Source organism: Poecilia formosa, unplaced genomic scaffold (genome assembly GCF_000485575.1).
Source record: "Poecilia formosa unplaced genomic scaffold, Poecilia_formosa-5.1.2 Scaffold237, whole genome shotgun sequence".
Lineage (NCBI taxonomy): Eukaryota > Metazoa > Chordata > Actinopteri > Cyprinodontiformes > Poeciliidae > Poecilia > Poecilia formosa.
In genome coordinates this window covers 298,603-324,454 of record NW_006800176.1, presented here as the reverse complement: position 1 = coordinate 324,454, position 25,852 = coordinate 298,603, and the positions used below count along the sequence as shown (strand labels likewise).

At 42.9% G+C, this 25,852-nt stretch overlaps 2 protein-coding genes across 10 annotated transcripts in view; one reads left to right on the top strand and one right to left on the bottom strand.

Annotated features, from left to right (window-relative positions):
• Positions 1 to 9,224, top strand: part of unc13a (unc-13 homolog A (C. elegans)) — a 50,344-nt gene extending 41,120 nt beyond the window's left edge. For 4 of the 9 annotated variants that reach the window (XM_016680230.1, XM_016680225.1, XM_016680224.1 and 1 more), the window contains 4 exons: positions 318 to 374; positions 4,265 to 4,357; positions 5,096 to 5,255; positions 6,021 to 9,224. In XM_016680230.1, coding sequence (XP_016535716.1) covers positions 318 to 374; positions 4,265 to 4,357; positions 5,096 to 5,255; positions 6,021 to 6,309 — 599 coding nt within the window. In that variant the 3' untranslated portion in view covers positions 6,310 to 9,224. The remainder of the gene's footprint in view (positions 1 to 317; positions 375 to 4,264; positions 4,358 to 5,095; positions 5,256 to 6,020) is intronic. The other 5 variants (XM_016680228.1, XM_016680227.1, XM_016680226.1 and 2 more) reach the window with 3 other exon arrangements.
• Positions 7,651 to 25,834, bottom strand: LOC103149828 (unconventional myosin-Va). The gene is made up of 35 exons (XM_007569170.2): positions 25,752 to 25,834; positions 25,143 to 25,253; positions 24,878 to 25,046; positions 23,856 to 24,000; positions 23,554 to 23,710; positions 23,320 to 23,463; positions 23,131 to 23,212; positions 22,944 to 23,051; positions 22,740 to 22,852; positions 21,577 to 21,845; positions 21,391 to 21,472; positions 20,527 to 20,667; positions 19,856 to 19,987; positions 19,684 to 19,767; positions 19,471 to 19,587; positions 19,292 to 19,389; positions 19,101 to 19,187; positions 18,618 to 18,938; positions 17,893 to 18,049; positions 16,786 to 17,025; positions 16,484 to 16,696; positions 15,914 to 16,007; positions 15,670 to 15,818; positions 15,369 to 15,584; positions 15,168 to 15,268; positions 14,584 to 14,698; positions 14,157 to 14,262; positions 13,860 to 13,982; positions 13,307 to 13,458; positions 13,023 to 13,112; positions 12,756 to 12,888; positions 12,363 to 12,660; positions 10,987 to 11,161; positions 10,812 to 10,892; positions 7,651 to 10,700 (listed from the first exon to the last, which is right to left on the bottom strand). Exons 1-35 carry the CDS (start codon positions 25,776 to 25,778, stop codon positions 10,539 to 10,541), a joined length of 4,992 nt encoding a protein of 1,663 aa, XP_007569232.1. The 5' UTR covers positions 25,779 to 25,834; the 3' UTR covers positions 7,651 to 10,538.
• Between the last annotated feature and the right edge of the window lie 18 nt (positions 25,835 to 25,852).

The following is a 25,852-nucleotide window of genomic DNA, read 5'->3' as shown; positions in this document are numbered from 1 at the left end:
GGTAGCTCTCAAGCCGACACACTGAGCACCGCTCAGAGGGATGCCACTTCAATGGACGAGCGATTCAACTTTAACTCTGCAAAATGCTAAAGAAGATTTTACAGACATGCCTGTGTTTAAAACAATCTGCACAGTGCTTCCTGAAAGGAAAACACAGGTGTCAATAAGTAGAAATAACAGTTTTTCCTATTTTAATGAAAATGCTGATACATGTTGCTCTGTTTTTACAACACTGTGATTCTGAACTTGAACCCCTGCAAACCTCTTATTTCTGCGTCTTTCTCCTTTCTCCTCCTCCTGCCCCGTCTGTGGGCCAGTGTTCGGCGGGAAGGGGGTGAGATTCACCACTAGTGAGGATGTTTACCCAGAAAAGGGTATGTGGCTCTCAGGCTCAGGCCCTGAGACATCTGAGACCATCAGAAAGTTTCCAGATCAAAGCCCAACTCCCTTCACCTCCAACCCCCCCTTCAACCCGTCATATGCATCCAGAACCCTTACAACTCCTGCCTGCTCAAACTCATCCCAGCAGAGAAATGCAATGCACAAAATGAATAATACACTCTTACTTTGCCCGCCACGCCAGTAAGAATCTTATGCATTCATGCATGTGACATGAACACTGATGTCTGTATGTACTGCAGTGAATACATACGCCACGGACAGTATGTATGAGCAGAAACTGAAGCATGATGGGCAGACATCAGGAAAAACATGATGGAAATGCATTAAAATGTGGAGCAATTCTGATGTAGCATGAAATCATCAAGAAAGGCCAGAGTGCCAAATGGGTCTGTGTGTGTGTGCGTGTGCGTGTGTGTGTGTGTGAGTGAATGAGCAACGTGACTATTCCTTCCCTTCAGGTGTAGAAGTACAAAGTAATGCTCGTCAGTGACGGGAAACAAAGAGGAAATTCCCTTTGTTCTGCAGAACTGTCCCTCTCTTCGTGCTGGAAATGGAAAAACGGCAAATAAGGATGGATAAGGTTCTTGTTGAGAAGACGATTGCTGCTGGCTCATTTTGTCTGGAAGGGCTCCCTGCCCCTGTCTGCTCTCTCATCAAACACAAACAAACACAAAGGAAAAAGCCCATACAGCGCTTGCACGCAGACGGAGAAAGAGACCTCGACTCATCTGCATGATGCAAACTGAGCAAATCAAAAATATTCCCCTGGGTCAGGTGATTCAAATCCTGTCAGTTTAGTTTAGCATAAGAAGCTGCAACTCTTCTGCATCCAGCAGATTTGCACACTTGTACAGAGCGTGCATGAAGCTGGATGCATTCAGTAAGCATTTGTATCCATCCTCTTTAATGGACGCAAATGCAAATGATGATCGTGAGATGCTGTATTTCAGGCACTCAGCTAAGTGTGAAATGGCCAGAGCTCCAGCAAAAGCCTGTTGTATGTATGTTTTATTTTGGAAAAAACACCAAAGAGAAGAAAATCCATTCTTTGTTCACAACTGCTTATCTTTGCAGGCTCACAGGGTGTCTGTCCAGCAGTCATTGGGCAAGTGTGTACTCCCTGTACAGGTCACAGTGCAGACAACAATGCACACACATTTATAACTAGAGATCAATTAATCTAATAGTTATGACTTTGAACTATGGTAGGAAGCTGGAGTACCAAGGGAGAATGTGGGGAGAGTATTCAAACTCCATGCTGAAACACATTAGGCTGGGATTCGAGCCTTGAACTTTCTTTACATGAAAAGAAAATGCAATAAAATTAATTTTTGACATGAATAACAACTTCTGAAACATAAACACAGATTACCTAGTGTTAGAATGTCCCTATTTTTCAGTGATGTAGATTTTAACTTTTCTAATAGAGTAGTTAAACTACCTTTTACCACACTGCTTAAATGCCAGATTCAGTTCTGCATAACTACATGAGTGTAAAAAAAAAAAAGAAAAAGAAACCTGTGGGACAAATAACCATGCAACGATGATGGTTCTGATTGTCCACACACTGAAAGTATAAATCTACTTTGTCCTCTAACGAAATAAGTAAAGAGTCATGGGAAGATGCAATATTTTATCTTCTGCTGTTTTTCCTGAAGAGGAAAATATAGTTCAGCTTCTTGGAGCATTTTTCTTCTTATTTGCCAGTAAAGTTTCTTTCTCATCTTCTGTGAACGTTCCCCTCAGAATAGACAGCGCCAGATGGATGGCTGCTGCTCTCTTTGGTCCTGTTGGCAGATCAACCACCACAATCCCATAACGCTCCCCAGAGAGCCGCAGAGAGATGCATGCCAGGAACACTCTGCCGTCTAACTCCCACACACACCTTGTTTAGTGGGCGACTGGTTAAAACACACACACACACACACATGCACACGCGCTTCTAGTTGTCGAGTGAAGACACTAATTAAAACATTAAAAATTAATATCCATCTGTCACTGCATCCTTCTGGAGGTGTATGTGGATGTAAACCACTTGCAGCACACACACACACAAAAAAAAAAGATGTGTCCACTGTCTCCTGATTCAATCCATTAAGGCAAGACAAGAAACATCATCTGGAATCAGGCAGTTTGTCTCCAAGAGAGTCTCACTGAAATGGAGAGTTTATTTAAATGGGTTAGTTTCCTGGCATGGACCAGACTTTTAATCATAGTCTATAAATTGTCTACAGGGTTGAGGACTCTAAACTCTAAAACTGCTGAAGCTTAAAAGGATCATAAATTGAAACACTGCTAGTGCTCAACGGTCAGTGTCCATGAAGAAACTTGTGAAGAGGCTGAGAGGCTGCCGACTGACAAAGAAGCATCTCCTCCAAAGCCAACACCTTCAAGCATGACTGAATTTTTTACCGTCTGGAGAAAACGGTCAGACAAAAAAAGAAAAAACATCAGGAGGCTAGATTTTGTTTTGAAGCGGTGTCTGTGCCAGGACACCAACCAACGTAAATGAGCTCTACTATTTCAGAAGAGTGATCAAAAATCTAGTCAGAATTATCGGCGGCAAGCTTGCTGACTGTAAAAACCATGTAGTTATTGTTTATAAGGGACTTTTATTGATTATAAATGAGGCCGTGCAAAAATATTTGTGCACAACGGGCTTGTTTTTAAAATCACTGTATTCCAATTTTCTACCCTGGAGAAAGAACTGTTTAAATGTATGCATGCCCACCATGAGTGTCCATCTGTCACTAATGACTCTTGAATCTGGTGCTGGTGGAAGTTCATGACAAAATTACAAACAAAAACTAAAAGTACACAAGAAACATAAACCATGACAACCTGCCTTCACCATGATTGGGTGAAGGCAGTATATGGTGTGTGCACCTGTATAGATCCGTCTGAGCATGAGCTGACTTGATCTTTATCAGGATGTACTGCACACTATCAACTGACCCTCTGCAACATACCTCATTTCTTCTTCTCTGCCTCTTACTAACCACCCTGCATCTAGACAGATACTGTGTATCTATAACTATGACCGTGTAAGAATTCAGTCTGAATTCAAAATTGTACAGTGAATCTGGAAAGTACTCATCACGTTTCACTTTTCTACATTTTGCTGTGTTGCAGCATTGTTCCAAATTATACTAGATTAGCCTCCCGTTATGACAAGGGGGGGGGGAACATGTTGAGTGTTTTGCAAATTTATTAAAAATAGAAAACCAAGAAATCACAGCCTTTGCGTAATATATCGTTGATCCACTTTTGGCAGCAGTTGCAGCCTCAAGTCTTTTTGAATATGATGCCACAAGCTCAGCTCTAGCCTATTCTTCTTTGCATCAAAAGACTATATCTTTATCCTTGGAAGCAGTGTTTTACATTTGCACAGTTCTGCTGCATACTGCATGTAAAACCTGTTACCTTGAGGCAAGGCTTCATCATTGAGTTCTTTTGTATTGTGGCTTCAGAGCTGAAAAATGAAATTTTTACCTCCAAACGCCTCCAATACTGGCTGTGCTTCTGCTCCTCAGCACAAATAAAAAAGCAGTCCTGCTTTTATCAAACACCTTTGCCCACTCATAGCGGCGATGGCTAGTTCTCCACTTGAAGACCACGACATGTTCTTAATCGGATCCTTGTAGTCTATTTTATTTCCTGCTGTTACATTATCTATGTTGTATAAAACTGTAAGGGAAATGATCTGCAAATTTTAGTTTTCAATCCAGTCTAGGAAAGAGAAAATGGTCACGAGAGCCCTCTGGCATCTGCTTAATGTTTGGCTAGTGATAGGAGGTGGGATTTTTTTCCTTATGTAAAGTCTTAATAGTATTTCTTTTCTCCATTTTTTTTTTTCTGTCAGGCACCGGAGTGGACGACGCTGTGGGCGAAGTGTCCATCCATGTGGAGGTTTTCACTCATCCAAACACTGGCGAACATAAAGTCACGGTGAAAGGTAAAGATTTTTTTTTCACACTCACATAGACAAAATAAAAGTGAAACTACTTTTTCAAAAGCTTGCCATGGGACAAACGTGAAATAGAGCTGTCAAATAAAAATATGAACATACTAAATATATCCACACCTGTAGAACTGCTGCTCACACTGCAACCACATACCTCGAAGTGTTTTAGTATTTGGATATTCTGTGGTGCACCAAGATGATTTTCTAAATAAAAATATAAAAATATGTTATGCATTAGTATTTAGCATCTTGTTTTTGTTGCAATTAAAGTGCAAGTTTAAAGCACGTGTTTGTTTTTTCTCTGTTTGGCTCATTCCATCATCTATCCATTTAAGTGGATGGTCATGTGTTGGTAGATTTGCAGCTGTGCAATGACTGCAAATCTACCAGATATACTGTATATATCTACATACGTTTAATTGCACTGGATTTTATTTAAGGGCATCAGAGTAAACAGCAAAGTGTTAAAGTTCATGGGGTATGAATAATTTTGGAAGGAATTATATTCTCTTCCTCTACTTTCACTCTCTGGGCAAGATGCTGCATCTAGGCAGCAAGAAAGCACCAGGATGTTCCTCTTCACTCTCTGCTTCTCACGACTCCACAGTGTCGCACATTTTTTTTCTTTTTGTTTTGTTTTGTTTTTTTCCCGCATGAGCCTCTTTCTCGTCATCACCCACACCTTCCCACTCGCTTTCCCTCTTTTTTTTTGTCTCTTCTCTGCATCAGTGGTGGCTGCCAACGACCTGAGGTGGCAGACGCAGGGAATATTCCGCCCGTTTGTGGAGGTCTACATCATCGGCCCCCACCTGAGCGACAAGAAGAGGAAGTACGCCACCAAGTCGAAGAACAACAGCTGGGCGCCTAAATACAACGAAACCTTCACCTTGTAAGTTGCTGGTGATGTCACCAGTTTTTCAGAAGGTTTAAGAGCTGCAGAGGGTTATGTAACACTCTCTCGCCGGGGCTCGTATGGGTGCTTGAAATCCTTGAGAATGCTTGAATTTCAAGGTTTGGAAAGTGCTTCATATTCAAACGGAACAGTTTTGTAGTAAAGTGCAATCTAACGTTTGATTAAAAGCCTAAATCTGGAAAACGTTATAGTTGAACCCAGAAGTTTTCAAATGCAGACACTTTTTTTTTCTCAGTGACTGAAGTTAAATCAGACCAAACTTTTCTCGTTCCAGATCAACTAGAATTAGCTTAATTATTTCTATTTGCTAAATGGAAGAAAAGTTACCAAGAAATTTTTTTGTTTTTGTAACTGTTTTTTTTTTAATTGTGTTTAGGTATTTCATTCGAACAGGAAGCTCATTTACCTCAACACCATTTGGTTTGATTGTTTCAGTGTAATGAATATTTATTACACCTAATTTCTTAACTTCTTATTCAGTAATTGAAATAAAGGTTGTCATATATATCATAAGTAAAACAATGTTATTGAAATTGGGAGATCTATTTTGTTAAAATAATGATTTGTTCTCAGACCAGGTGTTTCAAACCATAGTTCATTTGTTAGTTCATTTGTATTGTTTTAACTCCAAAGCGTGGGGCTGGAAAAATTTGAAAACTTTTCTTAAAAATGCTTGAAAAGTGCTTGAATTTTAAAGTGGGAAAAGTGAACGAACCCTGACCCGCTCTCCCTGCTCCGCAGCACACTGAGCAACGAGGTGGGTCCAGAGTGCTACGAGCTGCAGGTGTGTGTGAAGGACTACTGCTTCGCCCGAGAGGACCGCACCGTGGGCATGGCCGTCCTGCAGCTCAAGGACGTGGCCTCTAAGGGCAGCGCCGCCTGCTGGCTGCCGCTGGGTAAGCGCATCCACATGGACGAGACAGGCCTCACCGTCCTGCGCATCCTCTCCCAGCGCAACAACGACGACGTGGCCAAAGAGTTCGTCAAACTCAAGTCCGACCAGCGCTCTACAGAGGAGGGCCGTGGTTAAAAAAAAGTTTTTTAAAAATGTCAGAGTGGGGCTTAAAACGCCATGTCTGGAGCTCAGTCAGACAGCCACTGCCCTGCGGCTCTCCTGAGTCACTGCAAGTCACTGCCAGGGTAACCCAGCCTTGTAAAAGCACAGATAAGACAGGAGGCACCACACACTCAGTGCTGTAAATACTTTTATTGCAGCGGCAAAGACGCAAAGCAAAGACGAGCATCACCAAGTCCACCAGTGTCTTTATTGTTGCCGATATGTTTTAATGATCCGTTTTGATTAGCGATGCAGTTTCCCTATTTGCCGTGGAGAAACACACACACTTGAGTGATCAGGTTGAGAATTATCTTGTAGCCTCTAAATATTTTTAGCCTTCTTTCTCACTTTTTTTTTTTTTTTAATTTAAGTTTCTGCCCTGTCATCCCTTCCCTGGTGTGTGCCCACTCAGAGAAGGGACCGCAAGTGCCAACAGATAATTACTGAAATATGCCAAGACCATTCCCAAGCACAGCAGGACCGACCGTCCGCCCGACACGCGACACAAACGGGCTCAAAACATTCCAGATATCGGAAACAAAGCGCTTTTAGTTTATCACTCGAGTTTATTACTTTCTTATTCTAGATCTATATTTATATTTAAATAATTCAATATATGAACATGCATATATACAAAATATATCAAGGGAAATATATAAGCGTACAGGATTATTCGATGGAGGTCATCGTAGTCTGTCTTTCCGTGCGTCCACCCTGTGACAGAGCACTGCCTGACACCCTCAAGGCCTTTCTGTCCCGTTGACCCTCACCCTCTGTCTGCATCATGTGTGGGACGGCATGGAGAGAGAGAAATCTGATGAAAGCACACATCTGAGCACTGTGATTCATCAGATTGTACATAAGTATACGTGACTGAGTGAGTGAGTGAGAGAGAGAGAATGGACTCGGTGTGATTGTGAAGATGCCGACCTCACGTAATCACAAAGAAAAGCCATTGAGGATCCGTTTACTTTTTATTGGTTTGTTTACCATTTTAAGGCCAAAACTTTAATTTTTTCTTTTATTTCTAACCTTTGTGTTTTTACTGCAAACATTCCTAGCAGCCCAGTCTGGGTCTGTCAGTCGTGCAATACAGCAGAGAGATTAAAACCCATGTCGTTTCCTTTCAGAATAAAAGCACCTAACTGCCAAACAAGGGGGAAGGGGAATTATTTGACAAACGAATACATGCATAGAGAAAATATTTTTGCAAAGTAGCTTCATGTGAAGTGCAACATCACTAACCCGAGAGTGAGCACAGGTCTTCAATATTACCAACATTGTTTAGCTGTGTGATGCCTTTTCATTTTTTTCGTCTAATTTTTACCACAAACTTTGTTTCTTACTGAATTTTATTAAGATCGACCAAAACCAAACAAAACATTTGAGCAAAAGGCAATTCAAAGTCCTTTAAAACATAAAAACAACACCGACTGAGAAACCAGTGTTCACATCACATAGAGGCCCAAGAAAATACTTGGACGTTTGTGGTTTTAAATTTACAAAATGTAAAAAGTTCACTACTTTTATGAGGCACATGTCATGTGCTTCATTCTGAAATCCAGAAAAGCCTCTGGCAAAGGGCTGCTGATCCAAACCAGAACTGGTCGGCATCCTGTTTGGAAAACATTACGGTCCAAACGGTGTACAGACACGTTTCCAATACTCGGTCGCTGTAAAACTCATTTGTTGTCTTTTGTTGTTTTGACTTTCAAGATTTCAGGATAAAAAATACATTAAATCCCTGAACATTTGAGGTTTAAAACATTTTAGATTCTGTTAACTTTTCATCAATCTCACTGTTTTTACGAAACCTCTCAAACTAAATATTTTTATGTTTTTTGTTTCTGTAACAACTTAAAAGAATAAAGTGGAAGAAATGTTGTTCAGGACTCAAATAGATGTATTTCTGGGTCTTAAGTAATTAAAAAGGCCCCATTATTGAACAAAGTGGACCAACTGAACTCTATGCATCTGATCTGTAAACTCTGTGTAGACGAGTCCTTCCTGAATCAGACTTACAATGTTTACATGGTGGATTATTAATCTAATTATAGCAGCACAAGTGTCTGATATGTCGTAAAAGCCGTCTGCTTTCTGGGTCAAATATCAAAAGCTGTTGTGGCGTCGATCAGACTGAAGTTTTGTTGTTGTAGGAAAAGATGAACCTGAAGCAGAAGCGGATCGTTGTAAATAGCTGCCATGTAAAACACGCGTCAGAATACGTGAAGTGAAATTTGCTTCTCTGTTGTAGACTTGAATTTAGCATGGAGCGACCCAAGCAGGTGGATATCAAGCGCAAACGGGTTTCCAGTTTGAGCATGGAGCTACTGCTGAAGATGTAGGAAGGCCGTGTACATAATGGAGATGAATTACAAGCCATATGGATCTGCTAAAGACGCGTGATTAGGAACTAAAATGAAAGTTTCTGACTTTGACTCTGGCAGTACACACATCGTTACATCGTGTGGGCTACAAAGGTCTTAAAAAATATATTTATAAATGTTGTGTAACTCTCTTGCATGTACAAGGTCTTTTTATTGGAAGAAAACATCTGCACAATCTTTTAATTAAAAAAAAGAAGAAAAAAAAAAGTCATACAACTGACACCTAGCTGGAAACGCCACGAAAATAATCTTTATTGCTGTTGACAATGATTCTCTTGTCGAGGAAGGTCTTCCTCCTTCTGGGCTGTCGGGTTTGAAGTTGAATATGGAAGTAGATGAAGCACAATGAAAAGCACATACATGACACATGGAGGCGGACAGACATGCATGATCACCCCACCCCACGCCACCCCTTGCTCTGTCCAGCCGGCCGGCCGAACCACCTGGGGGCGCCGGTTCTTGTACTTCCAGAAACGGTGCATGACGGGAACAAGAAAAACAAAAAGAAACCGTGTCGTGTCAGCACGCATTAATTATTTGATGTTCAATGCCAATTGTTGTCTTCTATATTTTGATATTTGGATTATTGTTTTCTATTTTTCAAATGTTTGTGAATATATAAATATGTATCACTGATGACGTGTAGTGGATACAAAGTACTGGCATGAGAATTTTTTTACACAAAAGATGTTTCTAATTTAGTTTTTGTTTTATTATTCTGGTTGTTGGAGCCCGAAGCTCCTGAGACGACAGTCCAACTGTGTTTCTGCTACCAATAAAATATGGAAAACAGGAATTTCACACTTTTGTCTGTCGCTTTGTGCAACGATGAAGCTGCATTTACGCTGATGTGGATACATTTGTTGGCCAATATGATTCTTTTATTGTAGCTGTATATCTTTTATAAAAAATAATCAACCCGACTTTTTAGTACATTGGAGATAAAATGTTAAGGAATTTCATTTTTAATAAGAATCACCAAAGTCACAATTGTTGGCTTTAGACGATCTAAAAGATTGAGTCATTCCTGTGTTGAAAGCATGTTCTTGACAGACATCCATTTATTCAGCAGAGCTCATGTTGTCATACAAGCCCACAGCATCACAGATCCTCCACCTTAACAGTGGGCATCAGGTGCCTTTTCACAAAACTTGATTTATTTGGGGGGGAAAAAAAACAACATTTTTTAGACTGATCTGACCAAAGCAGAGTAGAGATTATCAAACACCACATGTTTACATTTGTGATGGTAACACAAAACAAACTTTTTGTGCCTGGGGTGTCTTCTAACAAACCAGCTGATCTGTGGAAAACTTCTAGTGCCGATTTCTAAAACTTAAAAATGCTGCAGACGATGTCATTTTGGCATCTTTTGACAGTGAGCTTTGGATTTTTCTTCCTTTTCCACCCTCACTGTGTGTGGTGGAAACATAGATTGCCATCTAGGGGAGAGCATCTAAACAAATAGTTTTCTAATGCCATATTTATATGAGAGACAAATGGAAAGACATGATTTACTATTCAGAAGTTCTAATAAACCGTTTACGTATTTGTTGCACCTGATTTTAATATATTTTTTCAACATGGTACCTGCATTCAGCTTCAAATTTAAGCCCGGACATTTCTACATGATCAGTATAGAACTGGATACGGTAGCAGAGATCAGTAATCCTGGACTCATTAAGTTGGTAGAAAAATACAACCCGAGGGCTTCTTATAGACTAACAATTTTTGTTTGAAAATAAAGCGGCACCAATGGTCAGAAAGGTGTTTAAATTTCAGATTGCAGCATTCAACATGTGGAGTCGTGCTCTTCTAGGATCTGCGTAGAAAAGAGATCTTGAGGGAGTCTGGGATGACTAATTCGTCTGCGCTGAGGGCCGGGGGAGGCGAGTAGGGAACGGTAACGGGGAACGCTCTCCTCACGTCCATGAGGAGCTGTGGAGGCTGACTGTCAGAGCGGCTCCTGACGAGCTCCTATAGGAACAGAGAAGACGATCAGCACTGACCTGAGAGCCATCATTTTAACGAACCCCCATGCCAGATTTTTTTTTTTTTCTTTTTTCCCCACAGAGGCGGGCGGTATACCTGGACGGTGCGAATGAAATTTAAAGAGACTTTTTCATCAAGATCACTGTGGGGAGTGTAGAGAGTCAGGATCTTCATAATCTGCAGAACAAAAGTGAGGCTTGGATTTAGAAAATGCCGGCAGAAAATAACATTGTTGAAACGAATTCCTTCCGGAAGTGAGAAACGGACCCACCTGCTTGCTGGAGAGAGCGGTGCAGGTCCGGGCTATGGCCTGAGCATCCGCATCCGTCTTTTTCCCCACCTGCAGCAGCTGAGCTGCCTGGATGAGCGGCTCCAGTGTGGCTACAGCGCCCCCTGCTGCCAGGCCTCGGCTGCGCAGCCATTCTTCGAGCACACTGACATTGTAACTGAGGGAATTAAAAACAATAAAAATGCTCGCCGGTAAATGAGTTGGATGTGTTAAAGCGCTTTGGGAGTTATAGTTTTTGCTGTCCTGTCAATGATTAGTCACAGCCTACAGGTTAATTTCATTTCCTATTTCAACATGGGGCCTTGAACGGATCTCTGTTTTAAGGTTCCAACCACAAACTAGAATGTAATTTATGGGATTACATTCAGCATAAAGTCATGAGCAATTTTAAAGTGGAAAACTTTCTAAATACTTTTCAATATTTTGAACAAAACGTTAAACATTATTTCTTAAGTCTTCACTAAATCTTTGAGCTCCTTCTCTCCCCCAATCCACTGACGGCTTTATCTGCTGAAGATTTATTTATTTCACCTCAGGCGTTTCTTTATGTTCAGTGCCACACATGGCATTTTCCATGTAGGCCAGATGCATCAGAGTAGTGAAAATGGTAAATGGGACAAAAGTCACATGATTAAAATAAAAAATTTAAAACTACTGGCAACCATTTAAACCATCAATTTAAATGAAATCCAAGACAAACGACTGCATTCAGACAATCTGCCTAAATAAAGTCCACTTGTGTGTGCCTGATCAGGGAAGCATGGAGGAGCTGCAGAGATCTGCTGCTCAGGTGGACAAATCTGTTTACAAGAAAACTAGTGGGCAACTCCAAGTCTCTTTTTCAATTTATATTTTTTAAGTTGCTCAGCTGCTCAGGTTAGACGGGGCCAAAATGTCATTTTTGGATCTTTGAGTCCGATTTTTGTACCACAAACAAGTAAGATGGTATGACAATTAAAAAATAAAATAAATCTTTGAATTCTTAAACAGTGGAAGCTGAGTTCACCGATGACCGAGTCGATTTCATGAGACGAATTAGCGAAAGGATCCATATCTAAATGAGCAAAGCTGGTAGAGATTTACACCAAAATATTGACTTAGTGGGGCTGAATACTTGAGGCGCGTCACACTTCTCATATTTTCATTTTAAATAGTTAAAAAAAAACATCTAATACACTCTTCTATTTCACCATTATGTGATAACTTTGTGTCAACATTGGCAGTTGAATTAAGTTTATCCGCCATGAACACTTTAGTAAGGATGTACCGATCCTCTGCCTTTTTCCTTACATAATTAATGACACTAAAGGTACTAAATGGATGAAAAAAAACCAAACAAAAAAAAAAAAACCGTGTACCGTATTTGCATGCCACGGCTCCAGCAGCACATGTCTTTCCTCAGCAGCAGGTTGTTGAGCGCAGAGGCGCAGATGAGGTAGGTCATCTGGCGGAAAGCTTGCTCCGCCAGACTCTGGGGCAGAGCCTGGCGGCTCAGGGCGGCGTGAAGCGCTCCGAGCTGCCTCAGCACAGACGCCATGGTGGGAGCGTCGGCGCCGAGCGGCCGAGGGTCCGAGCCCGCCCGCTTCCTGGAGACGACCAGCTTCACCGCTGAGCCGGACAGACCAGCGATGGTGTCGCTCTCCAGGAGGGCCGGGACTGAGGCGGAGAGCGAGAAAGGGAGAGGGGGAGTTATAAAGTTTAGTGGAGGGAAGAGCGTCGGCAGTGCCGGCGTGACGTCACTGTAGAGTTACCGATGAGTTTCTGCAGCTGTGTCTCGGTGATGGAGAGCAGCTGCTGATAGGCCTGGATACAAAGGTCACTCAGGGAGCGGATCAAGTCGCTCAGGTCGGTCGTCATAGGAACGAGCTCATCCGAGTCCAGGGTCTGAGAAGCCAAACACCAAAGAGTTGTAATCATGGAAACCACAACCAGACTGCATGTACAGTTTTAAAAAAAAAAAACACACACACACACACGTCCCGTCAGGAAACTGAAAATGACCAGCAGGGGTCGGCTACCTGTTTTGGAGAATGTTGGGACAACAGGTCGTGCAAAAGAGCAACATTTTTCAGCCACAGAGCAGTCATGTCGAGATCAGAGGTTTGTTTCTGAAGAAGGAAAACACTGTTAGAACAAGATCACAGACGGAAAAGTTTTTTTATACAACATTTAATTTCTCCAAGTGCTTGAAAGTTGGCTGCAGGTCCCTTTCCCCCTCCACCCAACATGATGGGATCTGCCTCTATAATTACATTTCACTGCTCCCTTCTGGCACACGCAGAGCAACCAGAGCTCCGGTTACCTTGAGAGCGGCCTTGATGGCCATGAGGGCGGCGCTGCAGAGCGAGCGAGCGCGAGCCTGGTCTCCGCTGCAGTCGGCCTGACGGACGCAGAGGAAGATCACGCTGGCCGGCAAACCGGGAGGCAGAGCCAGCGCGCCTTCAGAGCGGAGGTCTGCGGGACAGCGAGAGGATCGGAGAGGAGGTTAAGAAATGTGACCGAATAATTGTCATGCCGCTGCACAGACGGGGTTTCTGTTTGGACTGAAGGGAAACCTGGCACATAAGAACACTGGATGTAAAAGGAAAAGAAAAGAATGAAACCACTAAAACAAGTAGTGTAAAACTCAATATTTAAAGTTAAAATTATATGAAAAAATTTAAAAAAAAACGCACAATCACAGGACTTTATATATTATTGTACAAACACTTAATTGTTTATTTTTCTTCAAAATAAAATAAAAGTTTAGGAAAATTAATCAACACGTCCTACGTCCAGACATTGTCCACACTCTGCTTCCTCTGCACTAAAAATGAGCTTAAATGTGGAAGGTGCTGCAGAGACTGAGTACTCACCCGCGATGAGATTCCTGATGAGTTTGGTTTCGTCTCTCTTCCTGCACTCCAGCAAACCGGAGACGGCTGCCGGTTTCGGCCGAGCGGCACAGAACGTCTCTGTGGCCGGAGCCGACAGCGAAACTGGAAATGAAAGAAAAACTCAACCTGACTGAATGTGCAAGAAATTTTTAAAATAAAAATGATAAAATAAAATAAAAAAAAGTGCAAATGGAGACGACGTCACAGGACCGTCGGTTTGTTTCACTGCAGTGATTTTACTTCGTGTAGGAGTCAAGGGTTCGGAGGGAGACTCGCCTTGCGTCAGCAGGTGTCTGAGAGTCGCCGTGTGCCTCAGCTCCTTCAGCTCCCTCCGCAGCCTCATGCACTCAAACTCTCTGGCTTCCAGCAGCTGCCACACATCCTAATGGGAGACACATTCAGACCCTTTACTTGAGGATCCAAAGTTTGTTGCAGTTCAGTCACAACAGGAGAATCACCGTCAAGTTTAGAAATCGCTGAAAAACGGTATAAATTACCAGAATCTGATCACTGTTTGACGCTTATGGTTTAGTATGGAGAAATCTGAACATAAATAAGGAAACATGGTCGATAAACAAAACCAAATATCATCTTAAACTTGCTCTTTGTTACAGATCTCTCTTGTAAATGAGGTGTTGGATGCCAAAATAAAAATTTAACAATGCCGCTGCTGCTGCTTTAAGCAACTACATTACATCCTCACCCGTTTCTTTGCAGGAGAGGAACCAGAACAGATCTTGTGACTGAGCTGGTTCCTCAGATCCTGGAGTTCGTCCTTCCACTCAGTCTGCTGCTTCTGCAGCTGGCTCTCCAGAAACCTGACACACACATTAAACGCCTTCGCTGAAAACGTCAAGCATGAAGCTACAGTCACTTAAAAATAAAACAAAAAAAAAACTAAAAAAGTGTTTATACCTCTTGAACTTTTTCACAGTTTGTTGCAAATCTCTAATGCATTTTCTTAATAATTGTGAAGTGGAGGTGAAATTATACATCGTTCCTACAAATAAAGCCTTGAAAAGTGTGGCACGCATCTGTATACAACCCCGTTTACTCTCAGACCCCGGAATGAATTACAGTGCATAAAATTGTCATTAAGCAGAAAACTGATTTTTTCAAAGTCCAATTAGGAGAGAAAAAAAAGTCTAAATAGGTAAAGTTGGTATAGATGGGTGTGTGTATATGAAATACCTGTGAAATTCACTGAAGTTTGTGGCTATGGCGTGACAAAATGTGGAAAAAAGTGCAAAGGTTATCAATACGTGAAGCGACGGAGGAAGGACTGACTTGTTGGCCACTCGTACGGCATCATAAGCGTACTCCAGGTCTTCTCCTTTCTTCTTCACTGCCGGGTCTTTGGCCACGTCCACCTTCTCCATCAGCTGATCCTGTCGAAGCCAACACACCAACACGTCCGTGTGTTGTTCACAAAACGTCCCGCGTGAGTTTAAAACAAAAGATTCGTTCCCTCTTGGGGCGTTTCCTGACCAGCGGCGTCTCCGAGCTCAACACCGAGATTCTCCTCTCCGGAGTCGGGGACGTCACGCTGATCCTGCGCTTCTCCTCCGGGGACGGGAAGGCCGATGCGAAGGGGGACCCCGAGAGCGGCGTGAGAGACTGGGGCGACAGCGGAGTGGAGCACGGAGAGAGAGGCTCGGAGATCAGACTCTGAGCCGAGTCGGTCCTCCTGTGTCCTCTGGAGCGCTGCGTTGGGACGAGAGAGAGAGAGAGAGAGAAGTGAAGCTATCCAGCTGGACTAATAGTACGATCTCTCGTTTAGTACAATCACCTCGGTGAGCAGATTCATCTCCCTCAGGTTGTCGTATCTCTGCTCCAGTCTGGTGAGCTCCCTCAGGAGACCCTGGTACTTCATCTTCTCCTCATCCAGCTCGGACTGCAGAGCCGCGCTGGCCTCTAGCACGGCCTTTTGTATACACTCTGCATACATAAAGAGGATAAACCGAAAGAAAAAGTGAAAAAAAAAGTGTTCAAAACTGTGATTAATGCATCGAGGAGAAGAAGTGGAGCTGCACCGTTTTGCGTTCTCTCTTTCTCGTGGAGCTGAGCGGCGAGATCTTCCTTCTCCTTGCTGATGTTCTCCTTGTCTTTCTGCAACGCTTGCATCTCCTTAGACAATTACACGAGCATTAAAATCAACAGTAAAAAAAAATAAATAAAAAAATAGAAAATTTTATGAGTATTTTGATCTCGTTTCTGGTGCAAATATCTTAGTACACTTGAAATGAAACTAAATTACAAGCAACTTTCCAGCAAGAAATAGAGACGACTAGCCAGCTAGATACATATTTTATTGGTCCCAAAGGGAAATTATGTTCCTTAATATTGATGAGAAAGTACTCAAATCTGCCAGTGGAACAAGACATTTTTCCCTCATATGGGATATTAATAATAAATGTTAAAGAATCATCAACTTAAACTCCTACATCATGCTAAATAGTTACTTGCAAGTTGCATTTGTCTTACGTTGAGTGTACTAAGATATTTGCACGAGAAACCTAGAAAGATTTTGCATTTTTGCTGTGCAACCAGTAAAAGATGAATGTAGGAACTCGTCTCCTGTGATTTCATTCGGACCATTTCACCTGTGTGAGTCGAAGGATCTCCTGAGCGGCTTTCTCCTCCGCTCTCCTCTTTTCCTCCACCTCCTTCTTGCTGACCGCCTGGGAAGGCGGCGGCGGCTTCTCCAGTTTCTGGTTCTCCAGTTTCTGGATGATCCCCCTCAGAGCCTCCAGCTCGGCGCTGGCAGCCTCTCGCTCCGAGTGGAGAGTCTCTCTCAGAGCGGCGCTCTCCCTCGCCTTGCCACAACACAGAAGACGTGACGAAACCAGATCTCTAATCCGGCAGAATGTCATGTTTTAGAAACCGCATTCTCTCCGTGACCCACCTGTTGGTCGACTCGGAGCTGCAGCTGCATCAGTTTGACCTCCATGCCCTTGTTGAGCTCCCTGTACCGCTCCACGGAGCGGGCCTCGGCCTTCAGCCTCAGCAACTCCCTCCTGCTGGCCTTGCGGCGAACGCAGCACTGCATGAATATGACCGCAGCGCGCACCCGCCGGTACGCCCGCCTCGCCAGCCAGCCACGCACCGTCGCCTGGAGCAGCACGGCGGCCCGCTCCGCCATCAGCTGAGGGGCAAAGCAAAAGGCTTTCACTTGTTTAAAGCCAGATGTGAAACTCAGTGGTGGAGACGGTGCTCAAACACCGAACTTAAGTAAAAGTGTCTCTTTTACTAGAGTACATTTTTGTCCGTTTATATGTGTAGACACTTGCTTTTAAATATAATTAGTGCTGAAAGTAAAAATGTATTCTCTATTGGAAGGGTTTACGTAAGTATTTTCTCTTTAATGCATCAATAGTGTGTCATGTTAATGAACAATACTGCAGATAAAGTATCTTTTTTCATTGTGTTTACTCTCTGGGAGTTTATTTCAGGGATGACCTGCAGAGTTAAATGCCACCAAGCTAAATAAGAAAGAGGAATGATTATACCTGTGAAAGTTTTTTTATTCAGCACAAAGCTAAAATAATGTGTTATTTTAACATACAAGCAAAAGTTACCTGGCTGACAAAAAATAAATAAAATTAGATCGACACGAGACACCCCAACATAGGAGTAAGCTCTGATCATTTCCACTCCAGTTTGTAAGTACAGATTAAAAAAATATTCTATATTCAACTTTGTAATGTCTCAATGGTTTCTGGGGATTTTTTTTTTTAGCTCAAATAAGTCATCGATTACTTTCAAACTTGTAAGCAAATGTAAAAAAAAAAAAAAACGCAATGTGACGTGAATGAAACATGTAACGCAACACATTATGGAAATGCAGAGGGAAAAATGTACATATATTTAATGCAAACTAGAGTGGAGTAAAGGTTGAAAGTAACCTGGAGTAAATCTAAAGTTACCTGGACTTCGCTACATCCCATCACTGGTAATTCATAACTTCGACATCATCAGGTAGAGAGATAATATGCCGGCACTGAGTGCTGACCTGTCTGTATCGGCGGCGGGCCAGAGTCCCCCTGGTGAAGGCCTGGATGGTGACGGTGGCGTCTCGGATCATGAGGAAAAGTTGCCTGACCACCATCATCCGGTACGTCTTCTGGATCACTATGGCAGCCTTCGTGTAGCGCAGAGTCAGAGCCTGCCTGCAGACGCACACACACACACACACACACAGTAGATAAAATGTTTTCAGACATGCGTTGGTTTGAGCTAGCAAACTGGTCATTTACTAAAACTGAAAAAAGCAAAGTCAGAAGATAAAAGCAAAATTTTGCTATGTATGTGACTGCAGGTCACTATGATTTTTTTATTTATTTTTTTTAAACACACCGACTTGTGACTAGTCTTGGCATGGAAACATGAGCATTTTGTGACGCATTATACATGTAGACATGCTGATCAAGTATTAGTCACTTTTAAAGAGACAACTTTGTAGAGTGAAGTAGATATTTTCTTGTTTTGCGTCCATTAAAGCAAAACTAATATTTTTTTTTCCACCTCCCCACCTGAGCTGTGGACATCTGCAGCTCCCCCAGAAAAACAATGGGACTCTTGGCTACTTGAGAGTAATCATTTTGTGGCTCTCAACCAAAAACAGATGAAATGGCTCTAGGGGTGCGAGTCCTTCTGTAAGGCACTGTGTTCAGATATTCAGTGGATTGTGAGGAAGTCCAGAAAGCTAGACGCTCAATAATAAACATTTCTCCTCACCGTCTGGCCAGAGCTCCTCTGGTGTATCTCTGGATGGTAGCAGCCGCCCAGAGGACCCGGCTGTACCTGATCCGAGCCAACCAGCCTTTGGCGTGGCGCTGGATGGTCACAGCAGCGGCACGCAGCCGCTCGGACCTCAGCCTCTCCAGGACGGCCACCTGACCGGCTCGGAAAAACACTTTGGTCTTTCCGAAGCAGTACTGGTCGGTGTCTGGGATGAGCTGAGGCAGAGCCCGTCTGCACGAGGCCTGAGCCTGATCCTGGCTCTGGGGTCCTCGAAGGAGGAGACGGTACCTGCTGAAGAACTCCTCGTATGTCCATCTGGATGCAGAGACAAACCAAAAAAGCAAACATGTCATTTGATAGAAATTAACTTCAAATGTTAAAAATATGGAAGGTTTAGACTCTTGTCACTTTGTCTCTGGCGTTTCACCATTTCATTTATCTACAAAGAGTGAGATCAACTAATTAAGTGTCCAGCACCTGGATGGATAACCGGCTGCGCTGATGCGAATAGTTTCCAGAACCCCACAAGCTCTCAGCTGCTGCACCGTCCGCTGTGGGTCGAACCTGTAAAATGTGGAGGACGGGCTTTTATGAGTGCACGCAAAGACAAAAAAAAAAAGTAATACACATGCTTTGGTCGGCCTGATCGAATAACAGCACAGACTCACATAAAAGCTGCTTTTAGGTCGTTGGGTTTAATACAACGCACGTAGTGAGGAGTGGTGCTGTTCAGGGTGTCCATTAACATCTGTAAGGACTGACGAAACTGACAAAAAAAATGGACTATGAGACTGAGTCTTAAGAAAAAGAAACAAATTAAAAAAAAAAAAAAAAAAAAAAAGCTCACCTGGTAGCCTACAGTCAGCTTGTGTTCTCTGGCGGCTCTTTTTCCTGAGCGAACGCTTCCATTGGCCACAGAGGGAGCGGCTACCTGCTGCTGGAACAGCTCAGCCACCAGCTCAGACTGACACACACACACACACACAGAGGGAACAGGGCGGCACCGTTTACTGAGAAAACACGCACCATTGTTTGACTTCGGTATTGATCAGGTGTCTACCTGACTTGCTTTGAGAATGTTGATGAGCTCCTCAAACACTGTGTCTCGGTTCTTGTCTAGAAAGCCGCCACATTCATATTGCACCTGATTTGAGGGGATAAAGATATTTAAAAATGCATAAAATATTGAGTTTTATAACAGGTGGAAACAATTGGAGCGTCTGATTCCTTACCGTGTCAGCAAAGTGGAAAACAATGAAGGCGCTGTTCGTCATCCTGGGCTTCCCGAAGTGAGGGTGGGGCTTGCTGGTCAGGTGTTGGTCATACAGCTTTCGGGCCCAGTTCTCATCAGACCCCTTCGGCATCTGGGTAATTCAAGAAGAAATATATATGCCATCACACAGAGACAACCGTGTTGGAACATTTAATCAAACATTGTGAGTTAATACGTTGAGAAAGAATCAGTACATGGATGAGTATCCACTTTTTCCAAATGTTTTCCAGTATGTTTAATTGCTGATAGTTGTTTTCTTCAGTGCCAGAGCCAAATAAAATTGTTAATTCGTTTTTTCTAAACTCACATTCCATCCAGCACGTGTGGCATTAGCCTGAAATGACTTTTTTAGGGCCAAACAAATAAACAATTTAATCCTTACAAGTAAAACCGATGATTACAACTAAGACTTTCAGCTGCTTCTGTTCACTGCTGCGATATTTTCCCACAATCACTGCATACAAAAGATAATGCTGACAAAGTTACTGGGAGGATTGGGATTGCAGATCCAGGAAAGACTGGAATGACGCCAACGTTTTGGAGATGGAAATGAATTGAGAGCCAAAAGCCACAAGTTGCGAGAATGGCGATTCCTTTCGAATTAGCAAACAGACAGACACCGAGACTGACCCGGCACTCTTCGTCCAGCAGGTCAAATATTCCCAGAGGGCCTTCGATGAGATTGATGCACTCCTGGTTGTCGCTGAATTCGATCCGGTTCCAAGCCAACTCCTCCCTGACGTACTCCTCCTGCTCCAAATGGAAGACGTGCTTGAAAGAAGAAAAGACAAAAATATAAAATGGTAAACTTGGGGAACAGATGAGCACAAAATATCTTAGAAAACATGAGCCTCTCCATTCAAAGGCGTTTACAAAATATCGAGACCACATTTAGACTGGCAAAAAGGGAACAAAAACAGAAGATAATATAAAATGGATGAAAGAAGGTAAACAGATGAATCGAAATTTCACATTACATGAAAATATTTTCACTACTTGTGAGAAAGTCTCTTTAAATGTCCTACTTGTATACAAAATGTAAAACATACAGCATTTTTTATTTGTGCTAAAACAGCATATTCATGATCTGCAACCATTTCTACATGAAATATCCAATCAGGCAATGCAATCTGTAGAAAAACTTTGTGATGTTTCATCCCGTTTCCATGGCATCTGTTGAAGCTCGTAAATTATTCCGTTTTGGCCGCAGCTTCACGGTGGTTGCAGCTCCCGCTCTGCAGAAGCTGAGCTTCTGATTTTAGGTCAATTGACTGCAGGGACCGCCTTCAATTTTGTATCGCTTATGTTATTTATACAGAAAATCCACTGTTATTTGTATTAGAAACGTAAAATTAAAAGAAAAAGGAATGAAGATGTTCGTTGCAAAGGCGGAAGAGAGCATAAACATGAAAATATAAACCTTGTAAATAGAACCTTTGATGAACGCATCGCGGTTCTGTAAAACGTTTAGAGCAAACATGCGATGCAACTCACCCTGTTAAACTGCTGCTGAAGTTTTTCGTTTGCATAATTTATACAGAACTGCTCAAAACTGTTCTGGTCAAAAGTCTCAAACCTGCAAACAACAAACAAAACGAGGGACTTGTTAAACCATTACACACAGAGCAAGACGTGAGCGCTTGCTGCACACAAACAAAAGAGCCAAAGCTCATCACTGACCCGTAGATATCCAACACTCCTATGAAAGATTTGGTCTTCCCCTTCTGCGATCGCAGGGCCGAGTTGAGCCGCTGGACCGTCCACGTGAACAGCTGGCCGTAGATGTGTTTGGCAAGAGCGTCTCTGGCTTCCAGAGCCTGCTGACCGGTCATGGGCTTCACCAGCATCTCTCCCCCCACCGCCAGCCTGCGGCTGCACAGCCAGTGAGCCATCTGAGATCCCTCCACTCCCAGCAGCTTGGAGAAGACGGCCAGAGAGCGGTCGTCTGCCTGAGGAGGAAACAGAAAACGCGTACCGCTACAGTTTGCCTCAGATCAAACATATTTTAGTGTCAGGCAAAGAGGGCCTGAGTGAATACTAAGCACTCAGGTCATCATCGAGAGGGCATCATCCACACATGGAGAAAACAACAGAGTCCGTCCAAGAAACGATTCATCCAGGAGGTCGAAAAGGAACCGAGAACATCTAAAGCTTCACTTTCCTCGGCCAAGATCACAATAAGACTGGACACAAACGAGCCAAGGCCAAGATCACGAAAACAAACCCGCTCATGTTTGACAAAAACACTCTGTGGATCAGGGAGACAAAAGCAAAGGGTTCAAATTTCGTTACGTCTCGCATAAGATCCGCAGCATTTTGTTAGAACACATTAAAGCCGAACATGTTGGAGCTGGTGGGATGGTCTTTCACTGCTTTGTCCCTTCGGGACCTGGATGCTATAATTATTGAAGAAATGGGTGTTTTTCTCCACCAGAAAATCCTGAAGGAGAATGTCCGACTATCGGTTTTTAAATTTCATACTCAACCTTGCTTGGGTAACCAGCAGGACAATAATCCAAAGCACACCTGTAAATCCACCGCTGAGAAACTCAGAAGCAACAAGATGAGGGCCTTGGAGCAGCCCAGTCAAATTCTGGACAATAATCTGATCGAGATGCTTTGGGATGATCTCAAAGCATCTGCTCTAAAAGAAGAGTCTGTCAAAATCCTTCCAGAGTTGTAAAATATTAATTGGTAGTTGCTGAAAACCTGGAATGGCACAGTAAGTTACAGGTGCACTTACTTTGAGAGTTTGTTTGCTGATCAGGGGTCAAAACCTTTTTCACATGACTAAATGAATTAGAATATGAAGTAGGAGAACAAAAATGGAGAATAATGATTACGTCGATGTAACTCCTGTCGGCACTTCTGCCACTGGCTTGAATGTTGACGTTTCCCAGGTGCAGAACGGCCGACAGGATCCTGAAGAGCTCCATTTGCTGCTCAGGCTGCACACCTGCAGAATGAGCGTAAGGAAGATGAAGCTTCTCTGTTCATGCTGTTGAACTTTATATTCATACAATCGTGCGACGTTAAGAGCGGAATACCCAGGACGGTGAAAGCACTGCGAGTTCTCTCCAGGTCCGACAGATCGTCCGTGCCGGGAATCTGCATCTCTCCTCCCTGTTTGGTGTAGTGGAAATGTTCAGGTGGCTCTGAAGTAAAATCAAAGACACGTCAGTCCATCAGCAGAGCAGGAATAAAAATCAGAAGAGGTGTGAAGCAGGGCCCCACCCAGTCTGAGTGATCTCATTTCAGGCAGTTCTCTGGCTGCACACAGCTGATAGAATATGTGGTAGTTTCTCTCTGATGACGCCTTGCACATAGAAAAAAATAAATAAATATTAAAATTAAACAGGAAAAACCTCACGAGTATTTGCATCATTAAAAACTTTAAATCAGCAACAAGCTGAAGAATCCCACCTGAAAGACAACCCTCGACTTCTCCAGCAGATAGGTCCGCATGTTTGCCCCGATGATGTCCCCCTTTCTACCAAAACCAATCTCGATGTACTTCCCGAAGCGGCTGCTGTTGTCATTCCGAGTGGTTTTGGCATTCCCAATGGACTACAAACAAAACAGAGGCGTGACATTAAAAAAAACAAGCTAACTTACCTGAGGGTGAAACCGTTCCCCCACCTCCACCCCTCCATTTACCTCCATGATGGGGTTTGAAGCCAGCACCCTCTCCTCCACGCTGGTCTGTTGAGCTGCTCCTCCGACCACAGCAAAATATCGCATGGTGAATTTGGCTGAAACCGTTTTTCCAGAGCCAGACTCCCCACTGATGATGATGGACTGATTCCTCTCTTCCCTGAGAATAAAAAAAAAAAGTATTTACATTGCACATTTCAAGACAAAGTGCTTCAACAAACAAAAATCACAAACACACTCTGAATCTCTAAAGATTAAGAGCCGTCGCAACAACTGAACCCGTCTTCATTTCCTTGACCTCTCACCTGGTCATGGTGCGGTAGGCGTCCTCGGCCACAGAGAAGATGTGAGGCTCCATGTCACCCATGTCCTGACCGCTGTAAGCGTCTATTACCTCCTCGCCATATATGGACAGCTGATCGTAGGGATTTATGGCTACCAACACAATACCTGCAGGGACAGACAGAGAAGGAAACCTTCAAAGCACCGAGCAAACTGTAAAAGAGGCGGATTCATGAAGTCAGTTTTTAGTTAAAAAGGGAAAGCAAAGCTTAAACACTTGTTCAAGATCTTTAGCTTAACCGTAAAACTTAATTTGATTCTAGTTGTGATCATATCCATGTAAATCAGAGGTTCTTTCATACCCATTAAACTAACATTTTATAATTTCACAAACAACAACTCTTAATGTAATTTACCGTAATGCAAAGACGAAGATGAATGCAAATTAGTGCAGAAAAGTGAAGTGGAAGAAAAATGGTAAGTTGTTCTACATTTTTTCACCACACCGAATGCAATGCGTTACAACGGCCTAGTCAAAGTCCAGACCTAAATACAACTTAGAACACGTGGCAAGACTTATGAGTTGTTCTCAGATATACTCCATACATCTGATTCAGCCTGATGCGACATAAAATCCCAGCAAAGTATAGTGAAACATGTGACCACTTTATCTCTTCTGCCCGTGAGAAACGGATCAAATGATACAAATTTTAACTCCACAAACATTTTAAATGAATATTCCCCCCACGTCACCTTTCTCAGGATCCTCAGTCTAACTACATCTTCTAAAAGTTTTACAAACTGTGAGGATGTGGGAGTTCCCTCCGAGTCTTAACCTTTGAGTTTATGATTTGGAGACGTTATTACGGGGCTGTAACAACACAAACAGAAGCACCCAGGAGCAGGCCGCTGGGTTTTTTTTATTTATTTTTTTATTACCGTCCAAAAGTACTTCGATCTTCTTCCAGCCCTGTTAGATTTCATCTACCAAACATAACATTCCCCGAAATGTTTCTGCCGCCTTCTGGTCGTGCTTCAGTCTCACCGCAGTAGGTGTAGATGCTGCTGTAGTCCAGGAAGCGGACCCGGAGGTTGTGCAGCACAGCAGGCTCGTGCAGGAAGCTGAGAGCAGTCAGGTCGTTTTCCCCCTCCAGGATGTCGGGATTACCCAGCGGGGGGAGATCGGACGGGGAGTCCACAGAGTAATGGACCTCCTAACCAAGAGTAAATTGAGTTAGAGGTCATCAGTGCTGCAAAAATCAATTTGTATTTAGCGACAAACTTAGTTTTCATAAGGGAAACCGGCTCACGTTTCCATTCTGGAGTTGCAGCAAAAGCTGTTCGTCTCCGGGTTTGTAGTCCCTCAGGAGAGTGGCTGAGACCCAAACTGCTTCTGGGTCAGGCACCCACACACCTGCCCCCTGACGAAGCGACAGACAGGCGTGTAACTACAGAACCGCTTATAAAAAAAAGCAAACGCATTCTGCAGGAAAGCCAATCCGAACATCAGTTGAGAAAACATCTTTATAATCAGGATTTATTTTATTTTATTTTTTTCTAAATTAAACTGTTAAATTATGCCGTCACATTTCCTCACCCCACCCAGGCTGCTCATTTGACACCCATCAGCACAAAAAGCTCTTAAACTGTGTTAAAAATTAACACTGGTCATCCTCTCTCTGAACTGCCCGTATCCGTAACTGTTTTTCACCGGCAACATATTCATTTATTCATTTGCTCCAACAGATGGATTTAAACTCTGCAGATATTTATCCGAGTAATTTTAAATCAGTCACGTAATGAACAGCTTTAAGAACAACGATCCTACCAACCCCGTCATCTGAGGGCCTAAATTAAAATTAAACTGGGTGCCTGATATAAATATTTACATATATATATATTTATATATTCCAGCTCACCTTTGTGTATAGATCCAGAGTTGCCATGTTTTTATCCTTTCCAAGCTGTGAAGAGACTTGATGTGAAGCCTCAGCCCGGTCTGCATGTTCCTGCCCGAGGA

Coding starts and splice junctions, on each gene's coding strand:
- LOC103149828 (XM_007569170.2), bottom strand. CDS start 25,778: ATGGCAACTCTGGATCTATACACAAAG. Junction 18,050..18,617: donor AGAGGAGCTCTGGCCAGACG/GTGAGGAGAAAT, acceptor GTGCGTCTGCAG/GCAGGCTCTGACTCTGCGCT. Junction 14,699..15,167: donor GCCGTACGAGTGGCCAACAA/GTCAGTCCTTCC, acceptor TGTGTGTGTCAG/GTTTCTGGAGAGCCAGCTGC.